The sequence below is a fragment of the Lepisosteus oculatus genome, chromosome 5 (assembly GCF_040954835.1).
Source record: "Lepisosteus oculatus isolate fLepOcu1 chromosome 5, fLepOcu1.hap2, whole genome shotgun sequence".
Taxonomy (NCBI): Eukaryota; Metazoa; Chordata; class Actinopteri; order Semionotiformes; family Lepisosteidae; genus Lepisosteus; species Lepisosteus oculatus.
In genome coordinates, this window is record NC_090700.1 from 40742837 (window position 1) to 40769492 (window position 26656).

The window sequence follows — 26656 nt, forward strand, 5'->3', positions numbered from 1 at the left end:
CTCTCTGAGGCAGGCTGATAAGAGCCCCGACTGCACCCTGCCCTTCCTCCAAGAGCTAACAGGCACAGCCAGGCACCCCACTTACCCTCTACACTCGCCCACAGTGTCGACACGCCTGTCACTCGTGAGATCACGCAGGAGGCTGGGTCAGCGTGGTTCAGTCAGGTCCTGACCTCTCTGGCTTTTCGAGCGTGAAGTCACCCCCAGATTAAAGTCTGCAAACGGAGCTTCACGTCTTCCACTGGGTCAACTGTGAGGAACTGAGCTTGGTGGAATAAAGCTCACAGGACTTTCCAGGACCAGGGCTGCAGGTTTGATTGACTCTCAATGACCTCACGGACCCTGCTGTGGGTCAGCTGGGCCAAAGACGCTGGAGCGAGGTGGAAGAGACAAGTTCAACTGCCCCCACTCAAGAGCACTGGGTCTCGGCTCCGGGCCAGCCTCCGTCCAGACTTTCTTTCCAGCCACAATCTCCACGCCCTGCTGTGTCACATGCCACACGCATCAGGTAAACCCAGCTGGAATGAAAGCCTGGACTGGAGCTTGTGGAAACGCTCCCAGGAGGCAACTCCCTCTGCCCCTGCGGCCGTTCGGCTGAAGACCACCACCGCTGAGCGAGCACCGCGGGATATGGGCGAGAGGTTTAAACCATGTGAGAGCACACAGTTCCTGACAAAAGCTCAGACAGTTAAAACAACACATCAAGGACAGAAATACTGACAAGACATACATTAATCTCAAACTATTTTATTAACTCCAAAAGTACATACAAAATGAGAGAGGGAGAAGACGACCCTCTGTTGCCGCTGTGCAGCCCTGGCACAGGTGACGCAGGCACTTCCCAGAAGCCTCCTCCATTGTGCAGGGAGGGGCTCGGACACCCCTTTTTCAGTCCTGCTTGTCGGGGTTGTCCCTCCAGATGCAGTAAGTGAGGCCGGTGGCCAGGCAGAGCCACATGAGGTAGGGCACCATGAGCAACGCTGCCGTCTTGTTGACGGGGTACCAGGACAGCGCGGTGGCGCCTGCCGTGCCCGTCAGCAGCACGACCTCGATCAGGGCCTGCAGGGGAGACACATGGCACAGCGGCCGCTGACACAGCGCCCCTCTGCTCGGCCACTCGGAGCAGGGGCGCAGCGGAGAAGAGGCAGGGCTCGGAAACATCGGCATTATCGCGGAACTAACCCTGCCTGAGACAGGGGGATTGGCAAACTGCTCATAATAGTTGTTTTTAAAACACACAAATACACTAACATACTAACAGTATGCAAAAAAAAAAAGCTGTGGGAAAAGGAGGTAAAATAAATACTACATAGATTTCAAATTCAGGAATATCAATGGTGCCCTTTAGGGGTTGACGATTAACCTACAAAGGGTGTTGTTTGGGTTTCATATGCTTTAGTGAATTTTATACAGAATATTTACGAAATGTTCAATTTCATGAAATAACGAGCTTGTATCTTTATGAGAAAAAAGGCACAGGAATAATTGTCCATGACTTTGTTGATGCTATGCTAAAGAATAAATCAATAAATCTTGAAAGTATATCCAGTATACAGTGTATATATATATTTTTAACTTATAGTGTGTTCTGGGGCTGAAAAAAACGTCATTCCTGTTTTAATGGACATTCTTCAATAACGGACTCCCCTTTCCCCACTGGTTAATTTATCCGAGGGCTGACACTACAGGAAACAGACAGACAAAAAGAGGAAGTGATAGAGGAGGAGATCAGGGGAAGACTGAGACAGAGAGGAACACGATCGGTGCTTGCCTTCTTCATAGAATCACACACGCCGATTCAGCACGACCTGCAGTTTTCAGTTTTTTCTATGTAATGCAGAAAACACACTCAAGACGAGCGAGGCACAAGAGTCACGGTATGGAGCTGCACTGCTATGGTCACTGTTAGTGGAAGCCATACCGTACCAGCTTCAGTTTGTGTGCCCCGAAGAAGATGGGCGTCCAGGCCCAGTTCAATGCGAGCTGTGCCCCATACAGGCCGAGCGGAACCAGAGCATCTTCAGTGAAGCCGCCCAGGTCTCGCCACACCAGGTAAGAGCCGTACCTGGGAGAGGGAGGGGAGTGGAGAGGAATACGGGGGGAAGACAGAAACAGATGTTGTTACATGAAGAGGTCGATCTTGGTACCATCTTTTGAAAAAAAGAGTTGCTCAGAGTGGAAAGCCAGCTGTGGGCCGATTCTGAACTCCTGCACCAGGCACCTCTCTGCTGAGGCACCCCCGCAGTACTCCCCCCCGCGCCCTTATGCAGTCCACACCCCCGCAGTACTCACCCTCAACCCTGTCCACACTGCAGTACTCACTCCACGCCCCTGTGCAGGAGTCCACACTGCAGTACTCTCCCCTCGCCCCTGTCCACACTGCAGTACTCACCTTCAACCCTGTCCACACTGCAGTCCTCTCCCCTCGCCCCTGTCCACACTGCAGTCCTCTCCCCTCGCCCCTGTCCACACTGCAGTCCTCTCCCCTCGCCCCTGTCCACACTGCAGTACTCACCCCACACCCCTGTCCACACTGCAGTCCTCTCCCCACACCCCTGTCCACACTGCAGTCCTCTCCCCTCGCCCCTGTCCACACTGCAGTACTCACCCCACACCCCTGTCCACACTGCAGTCCTCTCCCCACACCCCTGTCCACACTGCAGTACTCTCCCCACGCCCCTGTCCACACTGCAGTACTCACCCCTCGCCCCTGTCCACACTGCAGTACTCACCCCTCGCCCCTGTCCACACTGCAGTCCTCTCCCCTCGCCCCTGTCCACACTGCAGTACTCTCCCCTCGCCCCTGTCCACACTGCAGTCCTCTCCCCTCGCCCCTGTCCACACTGCAGTACTCACCCCACACCCCTGTCCACACTGCAGTCCTCTCCCCTCGCCCCTGTCCACACTGCAGTCCTCTCCCCTCGCCCCTGTCCACACTGCAGTCCTCTCCCCTCGCCCCTGTCCACACTGCAGTCCTCTCCCCTCGCCCCTGTCCACACTGCAGTCCTCTCCCCTCGCCCCTGTCCACACTGCAGTACTCTCCCCTCGCCCCTGTCCACACTGCAGTCCTCTCCCCTCGCCCCTGTCCACACTGCAGTCCTCTCCCCTCGCCCCTGTCCACACTGCAGTACTCACCCCACACCCCTGTCCACACTGCAGTCCTCTCCCCTCGCCCCTGTCCACACTGCAGTCCTCTCCCCTCGCCCCTGTCCACACTGCAGTCCTCTCCCCTCGCCCCTGTCCACACTGCAGTCCTCTCCCCTCGCCCCTGTCCACACTGCAGTCCTCACCCCACACCCCTGTCCACACTGCAGTACTCTCCCCACGCCCCTGTCCACACTGCAGTACTCTCCCCACGCCCCTGTCCACACTGCAGTACTCACCCCTCGCCCCTGTCCACACTGCAGTCCTCTCCCCTCGCCCCTGTCCACACTGCAGTCCTCTCCCCTCGCCCCTGTCCACACTGCAGTCCTCTCCCCTCGCCCCTGTCCACACTGCAGTCCTCTCCCCTCGCCCCTGTCCACACTGCAGTACTCTCCCCACACCCCTGTCCACACTGCAGTACTCTCCCCACGCCCCTGTCCACACTGCAGTACTCACCCCTCGCCCCTGTCCACACTGCAGTCCTCTCCCCTCGCCCCTGTCCACACTGCAGTCCTCTCCCCTCGCCCCTGTCCACACTGCAGTCCTCTCCCCTCGCCCCTGTCCACACTGCAGTCCTCTCCCCTCGCCCCTGTCCACACTGCAGTACTCTCCCCTCGCCCCTGTCCACACTGCAGTACTCTCCCCTCGCCCCTGTCCACACTGCAGTACTCACCCCACACCCCTGTCCACACTGCAGTACTCTCCCCTCGCCCCTGTCCACACTGCAGTACTCTTACCACGCCCCTGTCCACACTGCAGTACTCTTACCACGCCCCTGTCCACACTGCAGTACTCACCCCACACCCCTGTCCACACTGCAGTACTCACCCCACACCCCTGTCCACACTGCAGTACTCTCCCCACACCCCTGTCCACACTGCAGTACTCACCCCATGCCCGTGTACAGCGCCGTCCACACCACAGGGAATGCCTTGTTTGGGGGGCGCCAGGACGGCTTTTTCAGAGTCTCGTACCAGGTGGGCACCGCTTTCCGGGTGAAAAGTGCGCCAACCAGACCCCCCAAATGGGGCAGGCCAGTGAACCCCAAAGCCTGTAACCACATGGCTGGGGGACAGTGACAGGGACAGAGAGGAGACCGGGTGTTATCACTCAGATCCATAACTGTGTGCTAACAAACTGGTACAGAAACTAAGCACATTCAGTCAAAAGATTTATGGGAACAGTGTCAAATTAGCGGAAACTGAACTTTCGAACTGTTCTCACTACTGAAAACAAAACAACTCGTTTGTACTAGGAAAAATATGGAAAAATCCAGTTTTCACAGAATAATGACCCTCAAAGGCTCACAGTTACGGAGTATCTGCAAATTCACCTGCTGTTGATTTCAAGGCGCCGGAAGCTAACGCCTGCGCTCATTCCCTTGGTTTGTTAAAAAAAAGACAAAGGACAACTTCTGATGGTTTTAAGGTCATTATGCCTCATGGTGGCTTTGCTTAAGGAAAATTAAGATATTTGAACTCTGGCAGTCTGAACGCCCTCGCGAGACACTCACGTACACGCCCCTCGGGTGCCAGAGACACGACCCCGGTGTTTGGCACTGACACCATACTACCAAAAACCGCACAAATAGTTACCGCACAGCCACCCTGTCAGAGCAGTTTTCAGATCTTATGTACGAAACCCAGCGAGACGGCTGCCGAGATCAGTCTTACCTCCCGAGCAATGCAGCGCCGTACAGCTAACCACTGCTGCCTGTCCGTCTGTCCCAGCCTGCTCCGGGCTTGTGTAACAATATCCCGGACTGGGAGGGACCACAGCGCCGTCATTCTGGGGGCGGGGAGTGTTGCAGGAGTTACGAAAGGAGACACAAGGAGCAAACGTTTCTCTTTTTCCCGAAGACGACGCGGTTCGAAGTCCACACCGAAGGCGCGAGACCACGATTAAAGCTCGTTAATTGGTTACAGGAAGCAAGGCGCGTCGTGTCAGCACTAGCGTTCAAATATGTTTAAAAATCAGTCAAGCTAAAGACTGTGTTTATTCTTGCATCTTTAGTTTTAATGTAATTAAATGTAATGTAATGTAATTGCATGTAATATAGTATGACTCAACGCAGATACGAGTGTTTCTTAAAACGTATCAATTTTATAAACTGTTTTCCAACGCCCGCTTTATCACTGCAGTGAAAACTGGCTTCTGAGCACATGCCCCACAGGAGCTCTGCAAACAGCACATTTAGCCACCAGAGGGCGCGCAATGCATTACAGGGGAGACGACTGTCTACAATATCGTCTCTCTGCGTCTCTAATACTCTTCAGACCAGCGATTATTATTCTGAAGAGGATTGTGGTTCTCGAGATCATCTAGTTTACTATGATTCAGTCCTTTATTAAACAACATTGCCACCTTGTGGTCAGGGATGGTCATTGCCCATCTTAAAACTTGGCAGTTCAAAAACCTGATACTCGAACGATTTCTCCTTCCTAAACGGCATTGTAGTGCCGTGAATAAAAGACCTACAGACAGCACAAACGATGAAACCCACCCCATTCGTTAGTGCTGCATTTGTGCCGCTTTCGTTCCCGAGATATAGCGCCTTGGTTTTCTGGTGATCACGTGACCATGCACGGTGACTTTGACCTCCAGTGACCCCGTCTGCCGAGTTCAAGCGCTCTGATACAGTTTAGCGCTTCAATATCAATATCCATAAACATATGAGCCTCCTGAGTTGTGAATAATACTAAGACATGACGCATGCCAACACGTTAACCATCTATGACATAAACCCGTGGTTATAATGCAAGTAAAATCGCCGTGATTGTAAGATCTTTGGGTTTTATTTTCTAAGGCACATGACACGCTGTTGTCCAACGCGTAACTGTGGGATACCATCGCAATAAGACCTCCACTGCATATCATGATAAATCGCGGCAGTGTATATTGCGACTGGCGCCTTGCTTCCCTGCCAGCCTGACACCGCTGTGGCAACAAAGGTCTCATATCAGGACATTATATACCCAGCTAGGACGTGTCGCGATATATGGACTCCATGTCGTGACATGGGGGGCGGAGCATTTTGTCAGAGTATGTCATATCGCAATTTAGGGGCTTCATGTCGTGACATGGGTGTAAAAGTTTTTGTCATATCGTGATATATGGACTCCATGTCGCGACATGGGGGGTGGGCGTTTTGGCTGGGTATGTCATATCGCGATATAGGGCCTTTCATGTCGTGACATGGGCGGGGGGATTTTTGCTGGAGTATGTCATATCGCGATATGCGAGCTTCATGTCGCGACATGGGGGTGGGGATTTTGTCGGGGGTAGCCATATCGCAATATGCAGGCTCCATGTCGCGACATGGGGGCGGGGCGTTTTTTCGGGGTATGTCATATCGCAATATATGGACTTAATGTCGCGACAGTGATGCCCAGTCGCAATAGGTATTGCCATGTGACCATGATGCGCGCACTCCTATCGTGACATGCTATCGGAGTCGTGAACGCGCTGATAGCATGTTACACACATTTTTTGTGTGCTATTCAGTTTTGAACTCAGTGCGACTTCTCTTAGATTGATTAGTAATTGGAAACCAATGGATACTGTATATCCAGCGTGCTCATACAGCACACACGGTTAACCGGGGCTACAGTATTTGGACCAAGAAGAACATCCATCACCTATATATCTATGTATCTTGTTGTTTGTAAAGTTGCAGATTCAAGCGTTTTTAAACACGTGGCTCGACTGACGGGTTTAATCTTAACACGTCCCTTGGTGCGCGTATTTATCTGAGAAGGGGACATTGAGAAACTGATCTCAATCTCTGATTTAAAAAAAAAAAACACGCCACTACGAAGTATTAAGAATATGCAATTGTTTGCTAGTGTTCGCTTTTTGAGACTACACCCACAACTCTGATTAGGGTATGTGATATTCGTGACTAATTTAATTTTCCTGCTCACACAAACGCACAGAAGACACTGATATTAAATCCCGGCCCCCATCCGGGCAAACAGAGGAATACAATTGCAGAACTGTTATCCCGCACCGGTAACAGACGCCTGAACTCGGCAGACAGGGTCACTGGAGGTCAAAGTCACCGTGCATGGTCACGTGATCACCGGAAAACAAGGCGCTATATGTCGGGAACGAAAGCAGCACTAACGAATGAGACCGGTTTGGTTTCCCTACGACATTGCAGGGGGGCTCAGTGCTCGTCACAACCCCGAAAAAACAGGGCGCTATATCTCGGAAACGAAAGCAGGACAAACGCTACTTTCAACGGCACAAACGTAGCACTAACGAATGAGGTCGGTTTCATCGTTTGTATTGTCTGTAGGGGAGCCAACTTCACGGAGCTCAAGGAAAACCCTACATGGTATTGTAACGCAACGGGGTTCTGGCGGGCGCCCTTGCCGCATTAGGTCGGTCCCCCACCGTCGGGGGCTCGAACCCGGGACACCCGCGTCACTCAACAGGGACCCAGCCCGGTGAGGCAAAGAGAGATCTCTACAGCTTACTAGCTGTAATCCTGCTATCACAGGGAAGGGCGGCGACATCACCGCTCTGGCTCTTACACACCCTGATGGCCGTATACGTTACAGTATTTTAAATACAGTATTTCAGACGGATTTTGAATCTTGCGTTTAGCGTTGTGTTCATTGTTTTTTGCAATAAAATATAAACTTACAGAGTTATATTACAGGAACTTGTAAAACTACTGAACAATCTAAAAGCAGGCATACGAAGCAAGCAACAAGTGAAAATGAGCTCTTGCAGCTTTTCTTTAGCTAAAGACAAACTCCTCATATGAGAGACCTTTGCAAACTAGCCGTCATTTGAACGGTAATTTGCCGACTCTCTAGACAGTAATTGTTGCTAAACCTGTGTGGTGAGAGAGAGACGGTATGTATATATAAGGTTCCGCTCATTCTGCTGTTTGATTATACCGCTCAAGGATTGCATTGTAAATTGGAGGGGTGCCCCTGTGCTGACAGGACGGTCAGTTAGCGCCCGGCTAACCTACTTTTGCACAGGCCCACCCAAAAATCAATTTCTGGCTACGCCCCTGCTTCCCACTTAGCCCAAAATTAAAGAGATTAATTTTAAAATACTTAAAACATGTTCTAGGGAACTTCTGAGAAAAGGTTTAACTTTCATTGTAACACTTGAAACAAACTAACATTTTGTTTCTCACGTTTATCATCGGAGGGTGGAGCTGTGGCTCAGGATCTGCACCTGTGGCTGGAAGGTTCTGATTCAAATCCCACAGCCTGCAGAGGAATCCTACTCCATTGGGCCCCTGAGGAAGGCCCTTAACCCCAAATGCTACAGGGGTGCTGGCTGACCCCAAGCGTCTCTCTCCCCACCTGTGTGTCTGATGGAGAGCAAGCTGGGGTATGTGAAAAGAAATTCCCAATACAAGAAATTGTATATGGCCAACAAAGTGATCTTATCTCTACACAGCAGCTTTCTGGCAGTCTGTCCTTGGTTAAATAATAGAATTTGTATTTAAGTTTTAATGATATATTGTTTAGGAGTTCTGAATAAAAACCAAGAAGTTCATTTAAAGTAAATGTCATTCTAATATTGGCTGAAGTTTACGTACAGTACATAAGGGTAGAGTGCGTAAAAGTTCTTCGTGCTTCAAAAAAACTACAAATTTAAGATGTACATACATTCTTTTAAAAAACCTAAAAATCCCCTTAGCAAACCAGTTTACAGAAACCTCTTAGCACACAAGTAGATTATTTAATGTGACCCCCTACTGTAATCTTTGTTAATAAGGTTCTGATAACTGATTTGTTGTTCTGCTTTGTTCACTTGATGTTGTATTTGTATTTACATGTTGCAATGTCTACATGTATATGACCTTGGAAGTTGTATTTTTTGCATAATCATTTTTTTTTTTAAAGCTTCCAGTTTTTCAGGAAGTGTTATCATGGAGAATGACAAGTCAGAGTAGCAGAAGTCAAGGAGACAGTGCACTGTAGTGATCCCTCAACCACTCAGTTGAGAAACTAAAAAAATCTCACCCTCTACAAAAGATTGAGCTACAATACTGAGGAGGTCACCCATGTGCACACAACATTGGCACCTGTACAACCTCCAATCCAAGTAGGAAAAAAAAAGCTAAAAAAAAAACTTCCTTAGTATCTGCATCTGAATTTGATCACCACCGGATATTTGGTTTCAGAAGTGACCACAATATTACATTTCAGTCTCATGGGTGTTCAAACAACTCCTAATCTGGGGGCAGGACTCATAAATATAACATTTGGTTTATAAAATGTGACTTAAACAAAACACCTCAGAAATAAAGGACTCCGATATCAAACATTCTCATTTTTAATTGGGATCAGGTTTTCTTTACAGACACAGCCTTTAACCTGCAGTGAGGAGACTAATCAGAGTGAACCAGGCTAGAACAGACAGAAGACTTCAGCCTCATGACAGACTCCAAGGTGTCTGGTACTATAAACACCACACTATCAACAACAGTATGACAAATTTTGTTTTAATATTCAAGAAAAAAGTTACACATGCAGTTGCCCGAAAGCTCACAAAGGCATTCATTCAAGGTAAACAAAAAAAAATCAGTTTTAAACCGTTTTCAATCACATTTTGAAAAGGAAGACGCTGTCAGTGGCTTCTTGTGCTGGAAAGAATAAGGACAAGATGTCCACCCTGTGTGGGAAATTCTGCACTGCTAGAGGTGCCAGGCATTGCTACATCACACAAATCTGTCCCTTTTGTGCTGTTCTTTCTTTCCACAGCGCATGTTCACAGTTTCTCCCTTCTTTATCAAAAGGGATTATTGCCATTGCTGATGTGCGGTTTTACTTACTGGCATCATTAAGCCTCCAGGCGTGTAACGGGTAGCCCTGTTGGCCCAGCTGTGCTGGCGATGCACAGGCCTGCTGTCTGAATAGCTGCAGCAGCCAGGACTGTGCTTTTCAGCCGCCCTGCATTAGCTCCAAAGAAACTCAAAAAGATTCTCAACGACACTCAGCTCGATTTCACCAAACTTAAAAAAAACAATATCCATGATATTCATTTAACAATATTAATATAAAATACTAGTTATTTCTTTACTCAACTGTGCAAAATTGTTTTAAAATCAGTGCTGTTAGAGCCCAGTCTCTCTGCCACTTCCTTCTCAGCGACAAGACTCCAAAGCCCTGATTCTCTTTAGCTTACAGTATCTAAACAGCTGGTGTGCAGAACTCTGTTCTCCACCTCTCGGGACAGGAACCAGCCGCGACAGCTCTCTAACACTGCCTGCACCACGTCCGACACGCATGATTCACCTGAACCAAGACATGGAACTGAAATTCAACCCTTTACCGGGTGTAAAATACAATAAAAACAGCCTCCAGCACTCTCCGAAGACACACAAGACGAACGGAGGCACAAGGTGGGGAGATCCCTGATCCAGACTGGAGTGATTCCATCTTGAGGAAAAGGTCTAGAAGAAAAGTAACAGGAACACGGCACCAGGCCCCGTGGGAGCAACTCTGGGCTGGAGATCTGGACCGAATGCAGAAGGAGAGGGCGAGCTGTTCGGGTCTTTGCTCTGTCGAAGAAACTCGAGAGGCAAGAGGCCAGAGAGAACAGCAGAGCACAGCACCCCTCTCTGCACTGCATTCTTACTGCAGCACGGAAACCCAGAGGCCCTGAAACCTCCATCTGATATCTGTGTCCTCATTACCACTGTATCCTGAATAACTCATTTAACACCACCGCAAAACAAAGTCTTGTTTTGTGTTGATGAAGTTTAAAAAAAAATCATCTTGCATTTCATAATCGTTATTTTTGTGCATTTTACATCACATTCGACAATGAAGTACTCAAAAATGAGTTCTGAAGTTCCTCTTCAGAACTCCTCCACAGGCAGACTCCACAGAAACGTTATAGGTTTAAAACTGGTAGTATAAATGGCATAAAGATGATAAATTCTGAAGTAAACAGACATTCCTGCATAAAAGATTCCTTCCGGTCACACTGCTGCCCAGCCGCTAGGAGGCGCGGTGAGTCAGGTGGCGAGCTGGCGACTCTGTCGAGGTGAAAGGAAGTGAAATGTACAGTGCAGAGGGACACAGGGGTTTGGCAATGTGCCGGTTTAGTTTTAGAGTACCTGTGATTCCGTTCCACAGCAGTACTCCTGGGCAACCAGACCCCTCACTGTGTCCTGCAGTGGTTGAGGGGGCACGTCCATCCGGACTTGGGGTGCCCAGGGTTCAAGGGGACTGGCTGCAGGGATGGCCATGATGACCTCAAGCCCAGTGGGAGGCCGTCCGCAGCTGGGCAGCGGTCACATATAGCGGGGTCACAGAAGCAGTGAATCAGTTTACAGATTCTCATGGCGGAAAGGGATAGGTGTTGTTCTCCGTGGAACAGGGAGATTCTGGAAGCGAGGCAAGCCAGTAGCATCAAGTATCCATGTGACAAATCGAAATAAAAATAGATAAAACTAATCTGTCCTGACATTTATCCCTGATTTGTTTTATAGTCCCCTGAAACAAATGCACTGGTTCTTGGCATGCAAGAGTGGAGAGAAGGACTGAGGGAGAGAGGGTAGGGGTAGCGAATGCAGCTGTTACGGTTTCATTTTCCACGTTTATAAAAAATATCCCTTGCTCCCTGATCTCTAATGAAAACAGAACTGTTTCTATAATGCCAAGTAAATAGTGTTTTTCCCCCACAGTTTATCCCTCCATCTGACTTTACCTCTACCCTCTCTCTACTGCTAATCCCCCTCTCTCTGGATCCCTCAATCTCTCCCTCTGCGGAAGTGTCAGTCCCTGCGCACAGCGGCACTCCCTAGCCTGGTCCCAGGGGTCAGAGGTCAAAGGTCTGGGCGTCACATGTGGCAAGAGTCCAGCTCCAACCTCCAACTCCCGTCAGGAGCTGAAGAATCGTCGGACGATGAACTGACCAAGGAGGATGACTGCCAGCAGAGCCAGCATGTACTTCACATAGACATTGTCCAGCTCCAGCGCAGCCACCTGGGGGAGGGCGTGAGAGATACCGTCAGCGTGTCAGTCCCAGTGCCAGAGCATCAGAGAGCCACAGAGCCAGCACATCAAGAGCTGCAGAGCCACAGCATCAGAGAGCCACAGAGCCAGCACAGTGACAGCATGTAGTGCATCAGAGTTCCAGCATCATGTAGTGCACCAGTGTCAGAGCATTAGAAAGTCACAGAAAGAGTGCGTTAAGAGTCCTAGTGATGGCACATATGTGTCACAGAGACAGCGTGTCCCAGTGTCAGTGTGTCAGAGTCACAGTGCATCACTGTCATTGAGAGTGTGCTAGGGAGCCGCAGTGCCAGTTTGTACTGTCACTCCAGAGCCACACTCACCCAGCCTCCTTGCTGTGCGATCCACTGAGCGATCTGGTGCCGCAGCAGAAAGTCGCTGATGAAGCGGGCGATGCGGCTCAGGAAGCCCGTCATGCCCTGCTGGAAGACGTGCAGTGCCATGCGGTACCCGAAGCTCAGCAGGGCGATCACACGACCCCAGTTTATTCCAGAGTCAAACAGGCTGTGGAGAGAGGGAGGGAGAACACAGTGACTCGAACCAGCTTTATCTGCTTATGCAGGTGGAATCTGTACAATTTACCTGGAGGCTATTCTCTCAATATAACACAGGCCAATGTAGTAACAGCTGCTAGTGAAACCAGAGCTGCAGCTACCTACACAGCCAACAATGGGTAACACTTCATTCACAGTCCCCATAACTACACAGACCTGTGATCTTAACTGACAACAGCCAGACTGGCACTATGAAGGGAGGTGGTACTAACAGCTTCAATGACCTCCTGTAAGACTGGAGCCAGGCACACAGCCAGTCCAGGGGGCATGATGAAGCACACTGAAGGCTGTGAACATACAGGCACCATGAAGAAGAGACCAGGGAAAGGATCTAAATTCTGTTTTCTCAGCCCCTGCAGCACAGCTTGGGGCCCGACTCTGCCTGGAGATCAAGCAGCTATTCTGCTCCTGCACAGCTGCACTGGAGGGGCTGGGACACCAGTCACTCTCCATACCTACAGGATACTCAACACTCACACGCGCTCTCTCACACAGCTCCAGAAACACGGACTCGTACATAGAGCCAGACGAGGTAATTACCTGGGATCTTATCCCTGCTACAGCAGTGAGGGGGAAGACAAGAGACAGAGAGGAGAGAGGACACACATTAGACACTGAGAGAGAGAGAGAAGGGCCCGTCCTGTCAGCCCCCTGTCCAAATGTGACTGCCATGCCCCTCTGTAAGAGTGCCCCGTTAGTGCAGGAAAGCACACCAGCATGACAGGAAGAAGCAGGGAGGGGCACAGGAACGCAAAGCGTGGCAAAACGTCAGAGCCCAGGGAAGAGCTGGGCACATGGCGAGAGCACGGTAAAACCAGCAGGCGGAAGAGCAAAACTGCAGCACGGATACCCTGAGGTCAAGGGTCACAAGGGCAGCTGGGGGGCACCCAACGACTCCGACACGTCCGAGACTGCAAGAGCTGAGCAGGTAAACAGCGCAACAGCCTGATGAAAGAGCATGTGAACAGCTCCATGCACAGCAGCTGTACTGCGCAGGCAACATGCGTACAACACTGCTACTGGCACTCTTTTCACAGATTTCTTACAAATGATTTGATCATGAATTCCTTTAATAAGACATCTGGCTGTGTCGCGAGAGAGCGAGAAAGCCCCCCCTTCTGCAAGGACTGGGGGCCTGACCCAGGATCAGAGCACTGCTGGACAGTACAGAGCTCAACATGCGCTTGGGCAGGTGCCGTCACCAGTCATGCTCCTGGGAGGCCCTGTGGCTCTCCTGTACCCCTGGGGACAAAGGACACCAGTGCCAACCCCCAGCGCATGACTCTAGACTCCCACAAGGCCGTGCAACACGAAACCTCCGCCTACAGAAAAACACAAAGAAGCTGCAGCACATTTCCAATCAAGCCATCCCATTCTGTAAGGCTTTTTAAACCGTAACAAGCGTAAAATTCTCAATGAGAGAGCCACTTGTTTTCATGGTACACAATTTCCCAATTTGTCCTCAGACAAAACCTGAGGTATTACACGGATAACCCTCGTGTCATGGAATTTGCTACAACTGTGGGGATCTTTGCATAAGTCGACCCCAGTCCCACAGGAAATAGTCCACAATGAGCAGATGACCAGCCCATCAAAACAGATGCACCCAGGCCACAAGCATGTGCAACAGCAGGTCCTGGCCAGCAGGGGGCAGACTGTACCTCTTGGCAATCTTGCAGAAGTAGTTGTAGGCATTCTCGGGCGTGAGGGCCAGATGGGACAGCATGCTAGTAAAGCTGAGGTCATAGCGCCTGTTGATGTCATCGCCAATGATGGCCAGCTGCTGCCCAACTCGAGACATGGTGCTGTGAAGAGGGAGTTAGAGGGAGAAAAGGTCTTTCACCCGTTCAGGAAAGCATGCTTCTTCCATGAATTCAGCAGCCCAGGACATCTGACTGAGCCTCTTTCTCCCCGCCAGCCTCACCCACCCCAATCTCTAACCATATCGCCTAGCCCAGTCGAACCCGGACGCGCTGCCTACCTGGTGCTGTTGAGGTGCAGTGCCATGATCTCAGGGTCCCTGGGCAGCTTGTCTCCATCCTGCTCCCGCTCCTGGTTGTACCGGTAGTAGACGTAGCTGCAGAAGACCTCCTCCGTCTCCTGCACCACAGTCTCCTCTGAGACGGAGAGGGAGAAGCAATTTACGAATGTTCCGGGGCCAGAAACCCAGCCCTGTGCCCTCCTTTAAAACCCACTTAGGAGATCTGGACTGTTCTCACGGCCTCAGCTGCAGAGCCGCCTTCTTGTACGTAAAGAGAGGAGGCAGCAGTAACCAGAGGCAAGAGGGATTTAAACATCATCATCACAACGTGATTTCTTTAAACTACAGAACTTCTGATACTGTCTGTTTTGGTACCATGCTCTGAACGAACTGTTCTACACGTTTGCCTTTGTACAAATTGATCGGGGGGCGGTTTAGCATCCATCAGGCTATTGTCACTAAAACCGAAGGTTATTTTTGCTGAATCTGTTAAGAGGTGCCAGGAATCTGTCACTGCCCACTACCTCCCCACCTTTCCCAGCCAGAGGAGCAGCAGACAGAGCCTCCCAGCACACATCCCACTGCCCCCCCCCCACCATCTCAGTGAATGTCTGGGCTGGGAATCCCATCATAGCTGAGCCCCCCCAAAAAACGCCATCCGCTCGAGTCGCTGCCGCGAGGAGGGGAAACGCCCCAAGAGCACGTGCTGCAACCTGGACTCTGTGACGAGCCCAGCCCTGCCATAAACCAGCACCGCGCAGATCGCTGGCAGCAAGGCCTGTGGGTCAGATACCTATGACACTGCACAGCTACACAGGGCCCGGGCCTAAAATATAGCACACACACTCCCACAACACGAACACGGACATCAGGCCCTGCACGATGTGGGAAGACCAGGCCACCAGCTGTGTGTCTATAATGGTGCCCAAGACTGGCCTGAAGTCACAGCTGCTCAAGGGAAGAGTTCTTTCAGGGGAGCGCTCCGTGGATCTTTGATCATGAAACTGTCGAGCCGCTGGAACACGGACACACACAGCTCAACCACAAACCACCTCTCCCTGGTTTCAACACAGACTCACAGTTTCTCATAAAAATATCATCACAGAGGCCACCAGGGGTCAGCGGGAAACCAGTCCCAGTCCCTCATGCGGGCAGTCCGATAAAGGAAGTTCTCTTAAGCCTCACATCCAGAGAAGGGTTTCCAGTTCAGGCGGAGGCTGAGCTCAGTTCACACTCCTACCCGCCCCCACTGTGACTCAGCACAGCACACACCTGCGCGAGTCTGTGCCCAGGAAACCACAGGGCTGGCGATCTGCTGACTCACTCCATTCAGCTTGTTTACTTCTTTCTCAGTGACTCACTCGCTGCGCCACACGGCCCTTGTGTCTGAAGTGCTGTCTCGAGTGCGCCGCCGGCCTGCCGGCATCACAAATCACGAACACCCGCTTCCCAGTCGCCAGTGTCTGGCTCTCTCCCCACAGGGCTCGTCAGGAGGCGGCCTGCGCTGCCAGCCCAGGTTCCAGGACTCAACCCCAGACTACTTTCACCAAAGTGGCTGTAACTCGCCATTTTAAGTTTAAAAGGTGGCTTGTGTTACTATGCAGCACAGATTTTATAACCCTAAAACAGTGCCTTGAACTCCTGAGGCAGCATTTTATAGACTCTTATATAGCAGACAACAGTAGTGTTAGATAAAGTGTCACCAGCTTTGTCACGGCCTTGAGAAGCCTGCAGGTCTGAGCTTTCTTTCCCCACAAGAGACACAGTGGTACTCGCCTGTTTCTGGGGACGGGCTCTCACGGCTGTCTTCATTCTGACTCGGCTTCCAGGGGTCCTCTCCGCCCCCTGTGGCCATATCTCACCCAATCAGAAGCGACCGGAATCTCCTGCGGAGAGAGGGAGACCTCTGAGGACAGGACAGACGCAATCGCAGCTGCACACTGCTGTTTGACGGTGACCGATTTCCCAAAGCACCCAAAACTCACGTCACTCGACTGTAGACAATCTAGAGGATCTCTTACAGCATTTTAATGGCAAAAGCTGATGCTAACAAGACCAGCGAGGCAAGTTAGCAATGTGGAATAACCAGTAACAGGGCATTGTGGCTACACCTGGGAGTCAGGCCGAACTCTTGGGTGTGTTATGTCAAGGTCACACACAGGTTCCTGGGGTCACCTTGTCCACTCTCCCCGATGACACTCACTCACGGGCATCAGCCAGGGCACTGGCCACACCCAGCTCTGCGGCTCACCTGGCTTTTCAGGCCAACAGATAGAGCTAGACCACAACTAAGCAACAGCTAGATCGCCGCGTATTTCCCAAACTTCAAAGCTTATTCCTCCTAGCAAGAAGCTGTTAATTAAGAGAGTGGTTACTAAATTGCTGCAGCTCTACAGAGTTCTAAAGAAAAGGCTATTCAGTTCAGGTTTCTAGGTCAGTAAAAGGCAGAATTGTAGAGTGGATGCCCCGAGTACCAGCCCTGGGCCTGGTCGAAGGTCACTCCCATACCAGCCGTTTCCAAAAACGTGAAGAAATTTCATTATCCTAACGTAAGCACCTGGTTCGTTCAAAGTCAGTGTCTTAAAATCAAGCTCCCCACACCCTCAACTCCGAACTGATCTGACACAATTCACTAATAAAGCGAGCAGAGCTCCGGAGTCCAGGTCTTGACAAACTGCTGATTTCGGGTGACCCGAGACCTACGGGACCCCTGCTCTCGAGGACCAGGCTGGCCGTCCGGCGCGCTTGGATTTCATCGGAACTGAACGACTACTTCAGCTCCGAAGCGGAATCGTTCGTCCTCACAGACACCGAGCCAGGATTTTCCCTCAGCCAGCATTAAAACAGTGAACACGGCATAACGTTAGGAATTTCCGTAGGTACTCACGTTCAGGGGCTCCTGCCCTAAAGTGATGACCATAGACAACGACCGTGGCCGCGGCGAGTTTGAACGCTAAATCGAAAGTGACGCGTTTTCTATAACTGCTGCCCGGATCTCTTCAGGGAGGCTGTTTTCCAGACTGTTTGGCGCACTTACTGTAAAGGTACTTCCTGGAAACGGCTCAGGTATAAATAAGGTGACACATTGGCGTGTGTCATCTATTATTAGAAACCAGCGTGTGTCGGGGCAGAGAGGGAGAGGTTAGATAGCGAGACAACACCTGGGCAGGCCCTCCGTGCGCAGATACACCAACTAAGACCGGCAGCTCGGCAGCTCCAAGCACTCAAGGACTCGTGCGTCTTCATGCTGTTTCACCCTCAGCGGGAGTGTCAGTTACACGCGTGAATTAGACACACTCGGGGGACACAGATCCGGCTCCCCGTTGCAAGCGGGCAACAGGCTTTTCTTGGCGCTGAACCTCCCGATTTCACTCCCTGTCGGTATATTCATCTTGTGCTCTGACGAAGCGCAATTCCCTCTACTTCTACCACTCGCTCGGGACAGACACAGGAGAAAAGATGAGTAGAGTGACGATCGGGAGAAAAAAGACCGAGAATCAGAGGATCGAACAGATACGGAGAGAAAGCAGAGAAAAAAAAACTATCCGTATTGATTGCTCGTCGTCCCAACCTCGATTTCAGTCCCTTACACTTGTACCTTTAGCGGGGAGCCCCAGCCCTGCGCAGCGTACCCAAGGAGAAGCCCGGAGCCGCGCCTCAACGTTGCACAAACGTCGGTTTGTTTCGTCGGTCTCTGTGCAAACTCGCTCGCTAACCCAAATCCCCTCTCTCTCTCTGACCCTCCTCACTATCCAAGCACTTCCTCATCCTGCTCCAAACGCTCGGGCCGTTCCAACGTCACCGTATCAACTCTAACCCACCTATCATATAGCGTCAAACAGGAACAACGATATCCCACAACAGCCAGAGCGCCTCCTGGTCCTCCGAGCAGCGTGTCAAAAACGCCATTATAGTACGGTCAAGCGTTCCATCTCTCCTGAAAAACTCAAATTGATCATAAACTGCACCGAGAATACTAATTCTTCACCTAACTGCAGTGTATCTGAATGGATCTTTCAAAGCTTTGCCGAAAATTGCTTATTATTAATTGCTTATAAATTTCGTGCCGGATTTGAAAACACCGACTAAGTACTGTCGCACAACCACTACGGTTACCTGCCCATATAGAAACAAACAATTCCCAAATCAGCATCGCAAGACGTGTAACAAGGGCCGGTGGGGTATCAAAGCGCAGCTAAGAGCAGCTCTTTCAAGGCAAAAGTATTGCAATTTACCTGTACCGCCACCTAGAGGTGATCAACACCAACTACATGTATTTAAAGGTGCATGGATGAAACACGACCGCGTATCGCTCGGGCTGTGCACTTACACTAGTCGTCCGTTTTTTTTTTTTCGTTCTTCTTTAGCATCTAATGAAAACAAAATCACGGGTGTCAAAATATATACAATAATTATGATAAAAATAAGAAAACACTGTAGTACATATGATACGTGTGTACATAGAGGAGCGAGCAAAGATTTTATTCCATGCTGAAAATAGAGGGAAAACAACGTTTCAGCTGTGGAGCCTTCTTCCGGTGTTCAGCTTACCTGCTTGTGTACATAGAGTTCTACTTGTCTCTTCGGACGTTTAAAGATAGTGTATATCATAACCCATCCAGCCAAGTGGCTCTGCAGAGACTATAAAACTCTAATGTTCTTACACTAGCTTTGCACATGGCCTCACTGGCTCAAAGCCAGGTGGGAGTTTGGGATGAGCTATAAGCTGCTTAGAGGACTGTTGTGTAAAGCTCTGAAAACCAAGGCCCTGCTGTGGTCTGGTCACAGATAGGGGTTATGAGCTGTCGTATATAAAGAGGCTCAGCAGCTGCAGTGGCAGCAACATGAGCAAAGGAAAGGCAAAAGCCGCCTCCAGGCTCTGGCTTCAGTGGATCATCCTGGCTGATCTGTTGAGTGGGCTTTTCAGGGTCCAGTGAATGGAATTCAAACCAGACACTCAAGACCGCCTTTTTGGGATACCCTATGCCTAGCCTCTAACTGGAACCCGACCCAGGACCCCTTGCCCTGCAAGGCATTGTATGATGTATGAAATTCCAGCCTCCAGACAACCTTAATCTAAGGTCCAGAGCAGGTGAGGAATCTGGGAGAAGACTCTTATTCCCAATCCACCCCTGGGCCATGCTGCTTGGACAGGGGCACAGGGGCGAGTGTGTGGGGCTCCACCCGATTGTGCACTGTTTCAGCAGGCAGTGCTCCAAAGCTGACCCCCTCATCGGGCTGCGGACCTGACAAGATCAAGACACCCATCCCACCACGAAGGAATCTGAAGGCTGCTGGGGCAAAAGGCTCAGAGCAGCTGCCCTGCTGTGCTGCTGAAGGCAGCTCCTGGGATTCCACACACAAGAGCTGGATGAGTTTTAGTGGTCAATTAGCAAATGAGGAAACAAACCGCAAACAGGGGCCAAGTGATCTCCTCTCATTTGTAGCCTTTCATACATTCTTGTGCCTGTGTGCCTGTACCTTTTAAAAATCTCTGTTACACTTTTCCTCGTGGAACTGTCCAGCTCATTTGCAAGCAGCCCGTAAAATAAAAGCTACAAGTTTCAAGTGTAGGGCAGCACAGTGAAGCACTGCGTTTAGATAATGGATGGGTGGAGCTCTCCACTGCCCCAGTAATGTCATATGTTGCCCTTGAAATCCCCACCTGTGGCTCCACTGTGGTGGGTGGGCTGGCACTGGGTTACCTGCTATGGAGTTAAGCTGCACAGGAACATCCTGTACATCAGAGCTTTGCTGCAGAGGTAACCCTCAGAGCAGATCTATACTGCCCTTGCAAAGCAACAAGGCCATCCTCACTGCTATGTCACCCACAGGGCACACCGCTGCCACTTGTGCCATGTTGAAAGGCACCATCGCTTCTCTCCTGGTGGCAGGCCTTTGGCGTGTCTGCTATTCCTCCATCTCAGTCCTGTTTCCTTCTCCACAACTGACCTCCCTTCAACTAATTTAAACGCACTGTTTAGCAGCAGGGTCAACTGCGAAGTTAAAAGCCAGTTAAGGTTACTGACAGGTTGCTCCAACCATGTGGGCCAAGGCTCCAAGCTGCCCTTCCCATGAAGCACCAGCAGTCTCCTCACCCTCGCCAGCCAGGAACCGGCGCTTGCCGACAGCATGACCTGCTACTGGGGCAACTTCACTCACCATGGTGACCCCAATAGCAAAGGGGCCTCATGTGCCCCCCCTGCCAAGCCCAGTGGCGACCTCTGGCCCTCGAGCCTTTAGCCAATGGCACCACTATGGTCAGCCTTTTGACTGATGAAACTGTGATCCCACATAGCCTGCTTCCGAACACGCTTGCTGATGTGGCCACAGTATTATCCCCCCAGCACACAAAGTAAACTGATACTGATGCTCCGGCAGCCATCCTTGCGCCCTCTACTGGCAGAGCCCAGGCCCCAGCAACCAGCCAGACACCAGCCCGGCTCAGAGCAGAAAGACAGATGAAATCGGACAAGATACAGCTCCCTTTATCAACTCACGTTAATACTGGTTGTTCAGTACAAATGAATCACAGAATACTAACTTACAGGTCCTAACAGAAAACAAAGATTGCAAAGTTGGTCACATGGCCCATGTCTTGTTCAGCTCTCAGTAAAGCTGGCAAGATGAGTATCGTTAAGACTCTCTTCGAGAACACAGATGCAATGATCTAGGTCTCTTCAGACCTCCTTCACCCAATGAAGAAGGATGTTAGCGGCAGGAGCTCAGGCAAAATGAACTCATGCCAGAGCTGCCAACTCTGCAGGACTGTGGTTGTGATGTCAAAGCGGATGCCATTTGTTTCAAACATCTAGATGAGATCCTCATTAGCTGCTAATTACGAAATTATGAAAGGGTGGATGGGCCAAATGGCCTCGTCTCATTTGTAACTTTTCTTTTTTTTTTTTTTGATTGAAGCACTCAGCAGACAGAGGAGGTGGGAGGAGATGGAGATCATGAAGGTGAAACGATAATGAAAAGTGCAGCTACAGAAAACCGTGCATACTGAAAAATGGGAAGCATTTTAATTATTAACCACAGTTTCAAGCAAAAAACCATCTAAATATTTTGTACACTCACAGTAACTTCTAGTTAGTTTACATCCACAGCTCCATTTTAACCAGGTCAATCTCTGACACTAAACATCAGAATGCTACAAAGCTGTTTCTTCCATCTCTCCCTTTGCTTTGTACTGGCGTATCGGTGGCACTGCAGCACCAGGCCAGCAGGCCCCGAGCTGTGTACACTGAACTCCAGCCTGCTCTTGGAAAGCCCCAATCATTGCATGCATCTGAATTGACTCAGCCATTAAACGATTCAGGTCCGCTAGATCCTGGATCAGGCCCTGGGCCTTCTCATCTATCCTGGTTTAACCCTTTCCAGGGTTTATAATTGCTCTACCTGTGACCTGCTGGTGATTTAGCCCAATAATTCAATACAATTATCAAGGGCTTTGGACACAACAGAACCCAGACCCTGGAGCTCTGTTGTGCCACAGCACTAGAACTGGAGTAAGGAAGTCCTCCCCCCAGTCCCATGTCCAGCTGGACCCTCTGTGCGTCCGAGCAGTCCAAGCATCACTGTGGCATAACGTCAGTGCTCGCCACGTCTTCCCAGCATCCCCACAGTCCATCAGCTCTCCATGGCGCAGTCCGGTTGTCGTCACACCTCAGCCAACGTGCCTCCTCTACTGACCAGCATGTGTTAATCTACTCTGCAGACCTGTGTAATGGGAAAAGTTAACAGCCTGTCTTTCCAGCTCCAACAATGCACAGTTTCAAACTGTACTGCAGATCTCAATGTAAGTGCTTCATGCCTCTTCCAGGCGTTGGAATGAAGTCTGCAGTCATCCAGGGAGGAGGTAGGCTGGGCTGACTGGACAGTGTGAGACAGTATCACACCATCACTCCACCCCTAGGGCAGTACAGGTGGGGATCCTGCAGGACAGGGCTAGTAACAGGCTGCTTTACAGACCGGGGGACCTACAACACAACTGAAGTGTTGCGCCATGGTTTAGTCGCCTGCTCTCAGAAACAACATATTCTAACTGAGGAAAAAGACATAACATCTAAGTTCCAAAGTTTCTGTGCGTCACTTCCTGCCAGCACACACTCGGAGACAAAACCGTCTAATTAAACCATTAACTATTTAATTATCTGGCTAACTGGGTAATTAATTAAAGGGTAGAGTTCCGTCTTGACTTTACTTGCTGCAAACTTCTTGGTGCAGTTGTTCAGTTTCTGTCCCATCATTCTCCTGATCAGAGTATCCGTCATGTCTGGGAAGAAGTGCTTTGTGACGTCTGGCAACAATGAGAGAAAGACAAACAAGAATTAGGTCCCCAGTCTTATAAAGGCAAAATGACAATCAGACCTGTACGGAAGTAAGAGGGTGTATTCTAATAGAATATATAGATTAGATTGCATATAATATTTAGACTTTCAATAGGGACTCCCGAAGGCCTAATCGTAATGGGGCAGTAAGGGTGTCTGCGCCTGGGCTTGGCTGCAGTGCCAGTGCCCACTCACCCAGTATGGCCTGCACCTCCGCGCGGTCCATGGCCGGCTTGGTCTCGCGGTACTTGGAGGAGGAGGAGCGGGCGCCGGTCACGCTGTGCGTGGCCATGAACTCCGTGGTATAGAGAGACTGCATCAGGTCATTCACAAACTTCTGAGGGGTTGACTTGTTGAAGCGCTCGATCTGCCACTTTTCTATCTTGATCTGGAGACAGACGGGGGTACGTCAAAACCAGCAGGACAGAAGAACAGGCAGGTAGCCCACCTCCCTCTCCGACACCGCAGTCAGAGGAAGACGTACCTGGGAGAACGGAGCGAGCTGCGCAGGGTTCCAGTCGGAAGGGTTTTCCTGGTCAAGAGAAGACGAGTTAGACAGGTTGCACCTGGAGTGAACAAGCAGCACCGCGGTGCGTCTGGTGCCCGACATAGGCTCACCCATTTCCTGTTGTGCGCGGAGGGGCTGCCCGGAGTGCTGAGAGGGGAGCTGGAGGAACTAGCGCTGGCACTGGACAGGGAACTGGGGCTGGGGTACATCGGGGCGTCTCCCAGGGTGCTGGGGTCCCCAGAGGGCTGATCCAATCCCCCTGGCCCTGGGGCCTGCAGGAGGGACTCTGCCCTGTCAACGAGACGAGTGAAGTTCCTCACTGCTTTCGGGAGAACTGCAGAGAGGGGAGAGGAAAGCAGAGAGGAGACCCTGATCAGCCTCTGGATCTCGGCGATGCTCTGCGACCAGCGTGTTCCTTCGGGCTCAAACGCTGACAGCTTGCCACAGGTCTGATTGTAATCCATTTTAAGCTGTGCTCACATGAAATCTTGCCTGGATCAAAGCTGTTTATTCTCAGGGAGCCCCTGTAAATAGTCCCACCGCCAACCTTCCCTTCTTTTACCACCTCTGCGTGAGCACAAGGCAGCTCATCGGAGTTAATCTGAGTTCTGGCCTCTTTCTCCCTTCCCCCGATGACCGTGGACTCATTCAGCGGCCCGGCGAGGCGCGGGCGAGCCGCGAGCTGTCACCTCGGAACACGGTCAGGCACTGCCGCAGGCGGCGGGTCTCGCAGGCCGACTGGGCCAGCTGGGCGCGCAGAGCCTTGATCTCGGCGATGAGGTCCTCCTTGGAGCGCTGCTGCAGAGCCTCGTCCTCCCCCCAGTCACTGTCGCCCCGCTCCGCACCTGCCACCTTCCACAAACACAGAGCAGGACACAGGGGGGTCACTGCCGCTGCGACACTGTCCCTCCTCTGCCGACCCCCAATACAGATGGAGGAGAGGAGAAGCCTCCCACTTGTCTATTATTTTAAAGACTGGACTAATTTAGCTCCAGCTTTCATACTGATGATACGCAAGATTCTTCTTGGGCTATATGCCCAGGTCACTCAAGAAAATGTGGTATCTAGTGGTCAGTTTGTTGTGAGTTCTAGTATCAGAACACAAGGCACACAAAAACAACCACAAAAAATGTAAACTGCATCGAGAACAGCCAAGCTTAATAACGAAGAGATTGAACTGAATATGAAGATTTGATCTGATTGCTTATTTAGGTTGCGGACAACAGACACGCTAGAAAAACACACAACTTCTCCCTGAGAGAGTTGATTATTTTCCTTCAAGTAACTCGAACGCTACTCGCCCTGTGGCCATTCCAGTCAAGCGAAGAACTCTGCAGCCACCAGCTCCTTGATTATTTAATGGAAGCCCATCACTGACGTCCTGCAGTGGAGCGGACTGGAAAGTACCTCATGAACAGAGGTTTGTGAGCACTCAGCTGGTACACACTCCTGCTGCTCTACAGGCCAGGCCAGGGGTTGGTTTTCACATGGCAGGGGGACGACAGGTACCCCTCCATTCTACTGGGGCGCAGGTGGGAGGACAGAGTCACCTGGGGGTCCGCGTGCTCTGCCTGCTCCCGCTGCAGGGACAGCTCCAGCTGGGCGAGGATGTTGATGGAGGAAGGGGCCGGAGCCGCCAGGTCAGGGGCCAGCTTCTTCCTCGTCGGCTCCTGGAGAACAAACAGAGGCCATTCAGCAGTGTGAGAGCAGCAGACCGTTCCTGCAAAGGTGAAGAGAAAAAGGGGAAAGCTCCACTTTCCAAGCATGTAGACGTTCACAGAAAACTCTGCTCCCTGATTAGCAGGGCAGTTCCTACGACTTCCAGGTCACCGAATGTTCCAGCCTGTCTGACAGGCACACAGCCGCTATAAACAACAAACCCACTATCTGCAAATAGCCCATATGGCAGAAGCCCAGTATATAATGTTTCAGCCTCCTTTGCACAATTTGTACAAGTGTCTGAAATCTCTCAAAATGCTCCGTAACCAGACCTCATTTCCACCCATGGAACAGCTGCCTTAATAAAGTAGACGCCTGCGTAGCAAGCATCCTCTTCTCGACCGTACGCTTTACATGGGAAATCAGCACAGAACGTTTTTTGGAATCACAACAACAGATCACAGCAGGTACCCTCTCGCGTGCAGTTGGGCTTCACAGCAGTAACGTGCAATCCTAGCCCTACAGTGCGTTTCACCTGTGAGATCCGGCAGCTACACTGAAGGGTTAGCAGAGAAAATGCTCTACAGTTAAAACGAATCTCTGTGCCTCCCGTCCCTCTCAAACACTGGAGCCCTCAGATGCGAGCCCAGCCGGCCCACGCCTATCCCACCTGCTCGCTTTCGCTATCCGAGTCCGAGTAAGCGGTCGCGAAAGTCCTCCTCTGCCCAACAGCTGGTCCGGGCTCGGCGGGGCTACCGGACGGGACCCTCGTCCCTTCGTCCTGCATCTTGCAGTTCAGACAAGAGCACAAAGAAAGAGCGAATTAGTGGGGCTGACAGCTCCTGCTCGCGTCACGATGCGTGAACATGATGACAGAGGAGCCGCTATGTGTACAAACAGCAGCCCTGTCCGACACAATGAGCGCCCTGTCCTCCCCGGCGCCGGTCCGCGCCAGCCCTCCGGCTAAATTCAACTGTGCAAATGAGCCAGCTACTGTTAAAGATGATGAAGGCTGTGGAAAAAAACAAAGAGCTGAGAAGCTACAACACAAGACTTTCAGATCTGACACTATTTAGAAAAAAACAAACACCGCAGTTTCCTAAACCCCCAGTTACCTGAGCAATCTGACAACGGATAAACAGAGACGGACGAGTCTGCATTACCATGCCCGCCCACTCAGTCCCACTGGGCCAGCAGTCGCCCGGCAGAGAACCTCTCCCCTTTGTGCTCCGAGTCTCGCTCCTGCAGCCGCCGCGCCGGTCACATGACCTCGGGCCGCCTCTTAAAGGCGCAGAGCCCCCGCAGTTAGTCCTGCTAACTAATGTTTCCAAACTGCGTTAATTCACGGGGCTTATCAGTGCTCAAGGCCGGGGCCGGATAACTTGGGGTATAATTAGGACACGACTATAGATTACTGCAATTTATCCATGTATCGCTGAGTACCGGTACCGGTAATATCTCTGAATCAAATACTCCGT

The 26656-nt window shown here is 50.9% G+C and overlaps 3 protein-coding genes across 5 annotated transcripts; all 3 read right to left on the reverse strand.

Annotated features, from left to right (window-relative positions):
* Positions 1-731: 731 nt before the first annotated feature.
* tspo (translocator protein) lies at positions 732-4926 on the reverse strand. The gene is made up of 4 exons (XM_006643521.3): positions 4818-4926; positions 4035-4209; positions 1927-2065; positions 732-1059 (listed from the first exon to the last, which is right to left on the reverse strand). The coding sequence occupies exons 2-4, from the start codon at positions 4205-4207 to the stop codon at positions 889-891; spliced, it is 483 nt and encodes a 160-aa protein (XP_006643584.3). The 5' UTR covers positions 4208-4209; positions 4818-4926; the 3' UTR covers positions 732-888.
* A 7082-nt stretch (positions 4927-12008) lies between these two features.
* On the reverse strand, positions 12009-16533 carry LOC102683790 (bcl-2 homologous antagonist/killer). Its single transcript, XM_015342715.2, has 5 exons — positions 16455-16533; positions 14679-14814; positions 14359-14502; positions 12467-12647; positions 12009-12113 (listed from the first exon to the last, which is right to left on the reverse strand). Exons 1-5 carry the CDS (start codon positions 16531-16533, stop codon positions 12009-12011), a joined length of 645 nt encoding a protein of 214 aa, XP_015198201.2.
* Positions 16461-26445, reverse strand: LOC102683993 (BEN domain-containing protein 6). Of its 3 annotated transcripts, none has more exons than XM_069190450.1 (9): positions 26294-26445; positions 25849-25965; positions 25070-25189; positions 24209-24371; positions 23630-23853; positions 23496-23543; positions 23207-23399; positions 22885-22980; positions 16461-16564 (listed from the first exon to the last, which is right to left on the reverse strand). In XM_069190450.1, exons 1-9 carry the CDS (start codon positions 26342-26344, stop codon positions 16545-16547), a joined length of 1032 nt encoding a protein of 343 aa, XP_069046551.1. In that variant the 5' UTR covers positions 26345-26445; the 3' UTR covers positions 16461-16544. The 3 variants fall into 3 exon arrangements, with proteins under 3 accessions (XP_069046551.1, XP_015198203.2, XP_015198202.2); XM_015342717.2 differs by lacking the exon at positions 16461-16564 and adding an exon at positions 21682-22400 and having other exon boundaries at positions 26294-26443; XM_015342716.2 differs by lacking the exon at positions 16461-16564 and having other exon boundaries at positions 21682-22980.
* Between the last annotated feature and the right edge of the window lie 211 nt (positions 26446-26656).